The following is a 10,271-nucleotide window of genomic DNA, read 5'->3' as shown; positions in this document are numbered from 1 at the left end:
GGGGGGGGTATAGCCTCTTCTGGTCTGGACCACACTCATTACTCCAGGAGGCTCCGCCCTGTTCCAGAGGTCACGTGACATCACATAAACTTCATAAGAAACATAAGTTTCATGCTTTGGTCATAACATGCTCAATAGCCTTTCATATACAAGCTCATCTGCTGCACTCAGCCTCATGCACAATGATGATGTCACGCAGGTACAAATGAGGGACAGGTAATGGTTCCGTTAAGACAAATGGGAAAACAAGGAAGTGCTTAGATGTCACACTTTAGCGGAACGCAGCACCGTATAGTTGAGGTTTTCACTTGAATATTTTCTATAGTTTCACTCATCACATTTTAGAGAGAGACTTATTACATTTACCTGACAGCACAGGAGTCTGGGCCTCGGGCACCTGCAGCCTCAGGTGGCCGTTAACATCCTCACACATCCATCGTCACACCTGTACGAGAACCTGAATCAGCAAGTAAAGAAACGCATCTGTGGTGGTTACTGCACTTATCAATAATAAAGTGTTAAATAAAGTTTTCTCAACATGCTGTAATAAGAGTGTGAAGCGTCACTGTGAGCTTTCACTGCAGTGTTTCTGTTACAGGTCAGAGCATTAGACAAAGCTGTCTGACTCCGCCCCCTTCACTGAGAGTGGATTACTGTGTATAAAGTAATGAAATATTCAAATACTGACTCTCATATCGTCTCACTGTAGTTACAAGTCAGACTAGTTATTCAGCCGACAGTAATACTTCATCATCAAGCTAACTGTGTCAAATTGTGGATAAAAACATTCTGAGGGTTGATCTGACGCTGTTGCTTAAAAATAATAAATCAGAAGAATTAAATCATTTACAAAAAAATAACCAAAAGTCTACTCAAGCTTTTTTTGTGTCCGGTCTGGTCTCCTGCAGACTCATGGCCACAGCAGACACGAAGCTGGGAGGGTCTGAAGAGTCGAGTTTGCAGTCCGAGGAGTCGGTGAGGAGGTCAGAGGAGTCCAGGCTGGGGTCAGAGGAGTGCAGGATGAAGTCGTCCTGGGAGTCGGAGCTGACCTGCATCAAGCACTCCCTGAAGTTCGTGTTGAAGCTGAAGGAGGAGTTTGTTTGTCCCATCTGCAGAGGAGTCGTTCTCAACCCCCAGCAGAACTCCTGTGGACACATCTACTGCTTCCACTGCCTCCAAGGACTACTGTAAGAGCCAGTCCACCTTAAAACACATTTACACTGACGCAGTCCACCTCAAATCACACTAAAACAATCTACCTTAAAACACAATATACAGTGAAACATACCAGCTGAAAACACATTCACACTAACACATTCCACCTTAAAAACCTTCACACTGACATAGTCCACCTTGAAACACACTCATACTGACGCAGTTCACTGTAAAACACGCTTTTACTGACTCAGTCCACCTTAAAACACATTCACACCAACACAGTCTGTGGTTTCTCGAGCTCCTCTGCTTTGTGTTTCAGGGAGAGTTCATCACCGTCCAGCCCAGTTTGTCCAGTGGACAGAGCTGTGATCACACCAGCTGAGGTCAGAACCGGCGCGCGCACACACACACACACACACACACACACACACACACACACACACACACACACACACACACACACACACTTCCTCATCATCATTTATAAAAAGCTGCTTTCTGTAGTTTGTATCTAACAAATAGAACAAAACATATAAAGTTAGGAACTATTTTCAGCGGCGGATTGATCCACGTTAGTGAGTATGCGTGGCAGCAGGACGGTGTGTGGAGCTCTGTGGCTCAGAGGATTCACATACATCTTTGCTTTTGGATCTGTTGAAGTTTAAAGAGACACTAATCCAGAGTCTTGTCCCTCCAGGTTTTCCAGGATAACTGCTGCAAACGAGAAATCTCCAGTTTAGAAGTGTTCTGCACAAACTCCCCAGAATGCACCTCTGTCACCACGTTAAACCACCTGCAGGTAGACTTTAGAGATCAGCTGAATGTGTGTCGACCTCGTCACTCACCAAGTTACAGATTCACTGATGTGAAGATGATTGAATCTTACCATCAAAGTCTTCTGCAGGAGCACCTGAGGTCGTGTCAGTTCGAGCAGCTGCAGTGCACCAATTCAGGCTGCAGGGCGTTGCTACAGAGGAGATACCTGCAGGAACACCTGACCGACGACTGTCCTCACCGCATGGAGCCCTGCCCACACTGCAGGCAACCGCACTGCCTCAGCCTTATCCAGGTAAAGTCCGGTCCAAACAGGTGGTTTTAACAGGCGGAGGTTCCAGTCAGGTTCCAGTCAGATCCTCCCGGTCCGGCTTCCTCAGGAATGGACTTACCCAGTATCTGTGAACCGCCATGAGCAGCTCTCACTCGGCCGAGGTGTTGACTCCTGTTGGTCACGTGTTCTGTGTCTTTGCGTAGGATCATGTGCAGAGCTCGTGTCCAGATGTGGAGGTGGACTGTCCCAACAGCTGCTCCCAGAAGGTTCCCAGACACAAGGTGCGCTCATTCTGTGATTCATACATCCATACATACACCTGCAGATGCAGCGATCAGCTGACTGCTGATCGGCACATTGGGAATGAGATACGGAGGAAAACTTTAAAAAGTGATGTTTTCTAAACAGATTTATATGCGATGGACAGAAAGTGCGAGTCACACTGAATGTAAGAATGTGTCCATCATGTCTGTGTTCAGATTTGACTTACTCATGACTCAGGTCTTTGATACAAATTTGGGCGCTGAGATTTGAAGGTGAGTCACTGCTGCTGTTACAACTGTTGATCATGTTGCAGCTGAAATATAGTAACTTCCTGCTGGAACTTCAGGGCCACCGTAAAAAACAGCTGCATAGCTACTGCAGGTCATAAACTCATCAGCAGGTGTGTCACAAATGCGGGACGACTGTTGGAGGGAGGATCAAATCATAACTGACCAATCAGAGTCAAGTATTCCACGTTAACATGAACAAAAGTAGAAATATGTGGGTGACAGTTCACGTTGTGTGTGTTCCTCTTCCAGCTGACGGAGCACGGAGAGTCGTGTCCTGAGGTTCAGGTCGAATGTTCCTATAAGAAGTTCGGCTGCCCTGTACAGGTGTGTTCGTCTGATGAAGCCGTCACAGACCTGAGTTCTGAATCTTTAACGTTTATGATGAACTTTTCATTCATGGATTTCCACGATCTTTGCCTGACACTGAGCGTCGTGTCCTGCAGGATAAACGAGGGAAAGTGAAACTGCACGAAGATGCTGCTGTCAATCATCACATACTGCTGGTGCTGAGGAGTAACACCAACCTGGAACAACAGGTGTGTCAAAGTCAGACTGAAGATGTGTGCACTGCCCTGCTGACGACGATATTTTGTTTAAGTTGTTCCAACGTCTTCGTGTCGTCGACATAAGATACCTACATTGTAGTCGTAGAAACCAAGAGGCAAACTGCTGGAAATCTGTCGTTACGTTTAATTAGAACGATATTGTCAGAGGAGAAAACGCAGCTTTATTCACGTAACGTCAGTCAATGGAAACACACAACGTTCATGCTGACAGCTCCCAGTGCATTTAATTTAACTCAGTAAATTTGATTCTAACAAACATCTTCATTAAGTGTCAAATAAACATGAAAACATATAGACACAAACACATTCATCTCTCAGGTGGCTGTGGTCCGCATGACTGAGAGAGTCTGAGTTTGTTTCCTATAGCCTGGAACTTAAGCGTAGAACAGATCTAATTGTTGCTAATGTTCATAGATGTTTCTGACTCCAAAGTGTTAAAGGTTGTTTACCTGACTGTTGTGTCCTCGGTCAGGTGGGGGTTCTCCAGGAGGAGGCGCTGCTGAGGCAGCAGGAGGTCCAGACAGACAATTTACTGCTCACTGATCTGCAGAAGAAAATCAGACCGCTGCTGCAGCAGAGCAGCTGCCACGAACACGTCATCTCTACAGCTCAGGTTAATACACAGTTTTATTCTCATCGATCATCCTGTCTGAGGCATTTCCTTCTATAGTCCTGTATAGAGAATTCCTCAACCATTGTATTTGTTGTCTTAGAAACTTTTCACAATATATCACATTAAAACCTGCAGAGAAAATAGTTTTACAAGTGTCAAGTTTATAAAAGAACAAAACAACAATCTCACCTTCTTAGATCCTAAACATCGCAAAGTGTCAAATTCAGATTTGTTAAGCAAAAACGTTTAATCACATGAAGTCACATGTTTAAAAATCAGGACAAATGTATGGCAGCAGCATTAAACCATGTCTCCTCTGTCTGTGTGTGATCAGAGGAGTTTGAGCCGGCAGGAGGACGTCCTGTCCACCGTCCAGCTGGAAGTCAAGCAGGTGTCTCGGGGACTTCCTGGTCTGGAGGAGCTGGAGCAGCTTAGAAAGTCTCTGGACGCTGTGATGCAGGAGGTGTCTGGAGCCGAGGCCCTCAGAGAACACCTGGGTAACAACACCTGGATAACATCTGTATAAACCTGCTTTGACACTGTATTTCTGTCTGTACCGGAAATACCTGTAACACTGTTGGTTCCAATTTACATGTTCAGACACAGGTGACTTTTACACCAGTGTACAACTCTAGCCACAGTGCACAAGGCTAATTGTGGTCTGACCACCTGACCACACCATCATCCATCAAATAATTGATGGGGGGCAGGTAAACTCTTTGTAAATGCGCCTACAAAGACGACTGGTACATTTCAGTAAATGCTGTTGGTATTTCCTTCTTCCAGGAACTCTGGAGGAGAATCTGAGGCATCACTCGGGTCTCCTGGACCTCCACGCCTCTCAGCTCAGTCGCAACAAGCAGCGCCTTCGGGAGCTCGAGGCCACGTCCTACGACGGGAAACTGATCTGGAAGATCCAGGACTTCAAAAAAAGGAAGGAAGAAGAGGCCAAAGGTCAGCTGCCTTGCCTGAGCAGCATGCCGTTCCACACCGGACGCTGCGGCTACAAAATGGCCATCAAAGCCTATCTGAACGGGGATGGCGAGGGAAGAGGGACTCACCTCTCCCTTTATGTGGTCCTGATGCCGGGAGACTTCGACGCCTTGCTGCCGTGGCCGTTCAGACAGACCGTGTCTCTGTCTATTCTGGATCAAAGCGGCACCGGTAACCACCGAAGTCTCAGCTTCAGACCCGACCCAACATCCAAGAGCTACCAGCAACCTGACGCTGAGTCCGTGAGCAACGTCGCTGTCGGGTTTTCGTGCTTCATTCCTCTGAACAAGCTGGAAATGCCTCAGAATGCCGTGTACGTCAAAGACGACACGCTGTTTGTCAAAGTGAAGGTGGATATGGCAGGTTTAGAGTCCCTGTAAGATTTCTTCTAACTGATTTAAATAATTACTTTGGCACCATCTGGTGGTCGTTGGGAACGACACAGTGGAAGACGACAACGCATCACTGCACTGTGTGTGCATACTCTAAAGAGTATACCAAGAAATTTAAACACAAAAAAACTCAACACCTAGTAATTAAAGGAATAGTTCAACATTAGAAAATACCAATTTCTTGCTGGGAGTAAGTGTCTGTTAAATATAAAGCCTTTATTTCAGTCTTGGAAGGACATGGATGCTGAACTTGTGCTTTAAGCTTCGGGATCATCACCGATCGTCTGATGGAGGTTTGACTCATAAACACGAAATCTGACAAAGACTGAATTAATAATGTTTTTTATTATTGATCTCAAGATCACAACTTTTTTATCTGATTAACAGATAACTATTTGAGCTCAGACCAAGTTATTAAAGTCTGTTATCCTGAGATCAGGATTTAATGATCAGGTTATCTGTAGATATTTATCAGCTTAGTATTGATCGGGACTTCAGGAATAAGTCTTTATCTCAGGATAACAGCCTGTTTCATCATGGACTCGTCTCTCTCAGCCTGGAGACAAAGATGAGACCCATAAATAAATTATCAAAAAATGTTTGCACCAGATTTGTTATCTGAAATAAATGAGGTAACGAAGTTGTGATCAAAAGAATAACAGGTTGAAAACAACCACAAGCTGCTGCCATTTTTTTTTTTTTTAGAGGACCCGCAGGAAGCTATTTCTAGATAAAGTCGCAGCCACTGCAACACTGTACTGTACTACTGTAGACGGATATGACTGTTCATTATTGTTCAGGGTGTCTTAATTCTGCAGCTAAAGATAAAATGTGAGGACAATAGAAAAGATGAGGGGTTTCATAAAGTTTGGGAACTTTAAGATCTCCACTGGAATTTAAAACAGGGATGTGTGAGTTTGTAAAGGTGGAGCCACGTTTGGGTTCAGCAGAAATCAATGTGTCTGTAAGATCCGATTAAAATACACAAGTAACATTGATATGGAAGATGAAAGGCTGCTATTCATAACAGTGTTGAATTTAGATAGTTTCAGATGTCTCATACAGCAGCTGCTGTCAGGTTCAGGTTAGTGTGGTTTCATATTCTTCAATTAAAACTCAATCATAGTTTGTTTGTCACTTTATTGTTGCTGTAAAGACAAAGGATATGCACTGTAGAGATTATGTTTATATGGAATCAAGAGAGAAAGTAGGTTTGGTGTGTCACTAATAAAGACAACAAGGTACTTAAAGGAGCCATTTGTAAGTATTGCTATTGCTACATAGCTAAAGTTAGCATCAACAGCTGTTTACTTACCAGTCTTTCAAAGAGCTTCAGCCATCATTGTGTTTACAAGACAGGAGGTCATAATACATCCTGTGAGCAGCAACTTCTTCAGGGCAGCCTGGATGTTGCAGTGACTGTGTGACAGAAAATGACAAGAAGGTCTTGCTGGACAGGGCTAGCGTGTTAGCATGCTAACTTCAGGAGAAGAAAAGAAGTGACAGAATTAGAAGCAAAACAAGAGTTAACATTGGTGTTGTTTTCCACCTCTAGAGACAGCTCTTGGTGAGTGAATGAATGAAGTTTGATGCTGAACTCACAATGTTTCTGCTAGACTGGTAAATAAACAGCTATTAATGCTAATGTTAGCTATGTAGCAATAGCAAAACTTACAAATAACTCCTTTATGACAATAAATGCTTTTTAAAACGATTGAACCTTTCTGCGAAAAACATGACTCAGGGTTTTATCAGGCAACTGAGCAGGAAAGAAATAATAAGAATAAAGTTTTCTTTTATTAAATGAAGTGTGATAACCATGGTTCCTTTACTCTTTTACTTACATCTTGTTATGCCCCAGTTTAGGGGGGGCTAGGACACAACATAAACTGGCCCCATCTTCCCCAAGTCCCAAGTAGCCACAACAAAGATTGGTTTAAATATAACCAAAGTGATTTATTTACATAAAGGTTTTAAGTGGACATATAGAAAATAAATACTGAGTTTAGGCTTCAGGGTGGACTATGGCCAACATAATAAACACTATAACCCTGTCTGGAAAGTAAACCACTAATCTAACCAAAGGAAAACAAATGACAACAAAGTCACCTCCCTAACAAGAGAAACAAAACTGGCAGCCCACCCTTACTACTCAAATGAATCTAAGAACTACACAAAGCTGAGTCACTGCAACAGTGTGGCCGGTTGGGAGAAGAGGAGAATGAGAGGACGAGCCGGCGGCCATCTTGGCTCCCTATATATCAGGTGACCAGGGGCTGCAGCCAATCACCGACCAGGGCGCAGAGCCTTTCCACCAATGACGGCGTGGCGGCGGGAAACACTCCTATTTGCATACATAAGAAAACACAGAAGCACAGGGCACACACACACACATACACAACAGACCAATTACAACAATATGACCACGGTCATAACATCTGTTTCACCAATGTCTTGTCATGGTCCAATCAGTTTCAGTTGTAAAAACAAGGGTCAAAATTTGTACCTGGTAGTTCAGAGTTAAACTTTGCTAAGACACGTTTCTCCTCGACTGGTAACTAAACAGGTGTTAATACTAACATTAGCTATGTAGCAATAGCAAAACTATATATGTATAAATAGCTCCTTTAAGAAAATCAAAACAACAAGTGCTTGGGGGACTGACTCATCCAAATTTTAAACCAACTTAGAATGATGCTTGAAAAAAGGGCAAGTAAAACACTGATCTCTGTATAAACATTTAAATACAGATGAACATACAGATACATAAAAAAAACCCCAAACAGAAATAAAGCTAAATAAAACTGCAAAGAAGATACACCCATTAATATTCCCGTTCTGGAAGAACACCAGACAAACATTAGTGAATCACTCCTACAATGAGCACAGAGACACTGAGGAACCCGATCCAACCCAGAACCCGGGGTAAAGAGGTTCAGTGAATGTGGTTTTAAAGGTGTGGAGGTGGACCAGTGAGTCAGAGGACACTCTGTAGAAGGACAGAGAACCAGCAGGACAGTCCACATACACTGCTACTCTGTTAGAGTCAGAGCATGGAGGGAGGTCGGCTCTTTTCTTATTGTGACTGACAGAGTAACCATCATCACCCGAGCAGCTCAGACTCCAGGACCGATCCGTCTCTCCAAACCTGCAGTCAAAACTACGCCCTCTCCTTCTGATTCCTCTGTAGGTCACTGCTATTTGAACCTTTCCCTCCCACTCGACCTCCCAGTAACTATGATCAGTCAGACCATCTCTACACAGCAGCTGATGCCAGTGGTCAAATCTCTCGAGATGATAACCATATGACTGCTGCTCTCTCACTGCCGCCACCGTCCTGTTGTTGTCAGACAGTTTGAGGTTTCTGTGAGCTGTGTTTCTGTCCAGTGTGAGTTCATAGGCGTCTGATGGAGAGAACAAGACACAACATGCCATCAGTTTATCATCTAATGAACCAGATGGGTTTATTTTTATATACAACTATATACAATAATATAGCAGACAATTAAGTCACACCCCCTCTATATATGCATTGAGGTGAAAGGCACCTTCAAGAATTTCCTCAAAAGACCTCCGACAAAGAAAGAGATCAGACCAGACCACAGGCGGACTGGACATGGGGACTACCAGCTCAAATCCCGGTCGGCCGGTGGATGATCAAAGCATCTATAAACATTTTTTACCCGCTCCATCAGTGTCATTCGTGCGGCCGGTCCCAGCAGATAAGTCCAAGGCTGAATTTCTTTCCCAGTCTGACCATGGAGCCAATACTGGGCTGAGTTTACCAAGAGGAGAATTCTACGAGCTGCTAAAGAGCTCCAGCTTGATCCAGAACTGTTTTCTCTTCTCCTCAATGTGTAAGTAACTTGATAGGTACATAATATTTCCATGTCTATCGTTTACAGAACCTTTAACAGACTGAGTGTTCATTAGATAAAACATTCAGAAAGACTCGCCTTTTGGATCTTCTTTTAAACTGAGAGTTGAATGCAGATACAGAAGCTTTTTATTTAAACAGTTTTAACATTAGATGTCTTGCTCCCATGAATCAAAGGACAAACTTACACTTCTTTAGACCAGATTTCAGCCTCTTCTCTCCACCATGTTCCAACCTGGAACAGGAAACAAAGTCAGAGTGAACCTTCAGAAACTGCTTAGACCAGTAACAGGTCTCTGTCATCATTGATAATCCTCTGGGTTATTTATCTCATTGGAACGATATGCAGTAGTTTTTTGTGAACTCTGTTTGACTAAAGTGAGGCAGTTCTTCATCTCAAAGTGCAGTGTGCCAAACAGTAATACATGATCCACAGATCACAGTCAGTCTCAATGGGAACAGGGACTTTCAGCACGTCGGTTACTGTCTTCACTGTTATCAGCTGTGCTGCTTGTCAATGTGACAGAGAAACAACGTGTGAGCTCCTGTAGTCTGTTCATACCTGAGAGTCTTCAGTCTACATTGTGGATCCTCCAGTTTAGCAGACAACAGCTTCACTCCCGAGTCTCCTGGATGATTGTAGCTCAGGTCCAGCTCTCTCAGATGGGAGGGGTTCGATCTTAGAGCCAAGGCCAGAGAAGAACAACCTGCCTCTGTGACCTGACAGCCTGACAACCTGGAGACACACAAACGTAACAAGCCCTTCTGGAAAGCCTCACTGTAAATGGTCATCTACTGAGCAAATAGTTGTCTACTGACCTGAGAGTTTCCAGGGTACATTTTGGCCTCCCCAGTCCTGTGGAGAGCAGCTTCACTCCTGAATCCTGCAGGTTGTTGTTACTCAAGTCCAGCTCTGTCAGACTGGAGGACTGGGAGTTAAGAACTAAGGCCAGAGCTTCACAGCTTCTCTCTCTCAGGTCACAGTCATTCAGTCTTAAAAAAGATGCATTAGACAAATGTGAAAACATTAGTCTCTACATTTAATGTGAAAACAGAAGTGGTAGAATGAT

At 43.9% G+C, this 10,271-nt stretch overlaps 2 protein-coding genes across 2 annotated transcripts in view; one reads left to right on the top strand and one right to left on the bottom strand.

The window, feature by feature from the left end:
* The window catches only part of traf5 (Tnf receptor-associated factor 5), an 8,340-nt gene extending 1,208 nt beyond the window's left edge, over nucleotides 1-7,132 (top strand). The window contains exons 2-11 of the mRNA XM_087172069.1: nucleotides 909-1,187; nucleotides 1,478-1,541; nucleotides 1,856-1,957; nucleotides 2,063-2,227; nucleotides 2,410-2,487; nucleotides 3,010-3,084; nucleotides 3,204-3,296; nucleotides 3,799-3,939; nucleotides 4,274-4,436; nucleotides 4,726-7,132. Coding sequence (XP_087028195.1) covers nucleotides 913-1,187; nucleotides 1,478-1,541; nucleotides 1,856-1,957; nucleotides 2,063-2,227; nucleotides 2,410-2,487; nucleotides 3,010-3,084; nucleotides 3,204-3,296; nucleotides 3,799-3,939; nucleotides 4,274-4,436; nucleotides 4,726-5,312 — 1,743 coding nt within the window. The 5' untranslated portion in view covers nucleotides 909-912 and the 3' untranslated portion in view covers nucleotides 5,313-7,132. The remainder of the gene's footprint in view (nucleotides 1-908; nucleotides 1,188-1,477; nucleotides 1,542-1,855; nucleotides 1,958-2,062; nucleotides 2,228-2,409; nucleotides 2,488-3,009; nucleotides 3,085-3,203; nucleotides 3,297-3,798; nucleotides 3,940-4,273; nucleotides 4,437-4,725) is intronic.
* A 127-nt stretch (nucleotides 7,133-7,259) lies between these two features.
* Nucleotides 7,260-10,229, bottom strand: LOC111649750 (stonustoxin subunit alpha-like). The gene is made up of 4 exons (XM_023399453.2): nucleotides 10,021-10,229; nucleotides 9,764-9,937; nucleotides 9,390-9,436; nucleotides 7,260-8,728 (listed from the first exon to the last, which is right to left on the bottom strand). The coding sequence occupies exons 1-4, from the start codon at nucleotides 10,227-10,229 to the stop codon at nucleotides 8,199-8,201; spliced, it is 960 nt and encodes a 319-aa protein (XP_023255221.2). The 3' UTR covers nucleotides 7,260-8,198.
* Nucleotides 10,230-10,271: the final 42 nt, after the last annotated feature.

This window comes from Seriola lalandi, unplaced genomic scaffold (assembly GCF_002814215.2).
Source record: "Seriola lalandi dorsalis isolate HSWRI2012SDOR001 ecotype SW California unplaced genomic scaffold, Sedor1 jcf7180002051944, whole genome shotgun sequence".
NCBI classification, from domain to species: domain Eukaryota; kingdom Metazoa; phylum Chordata; class Actinopteri; order Carangiformes; family Carangidae; genus Seriola; species Seriola lalandi.
This window is presented reverse-complemented; position numbering and strand designations above follow the sequence as displayed.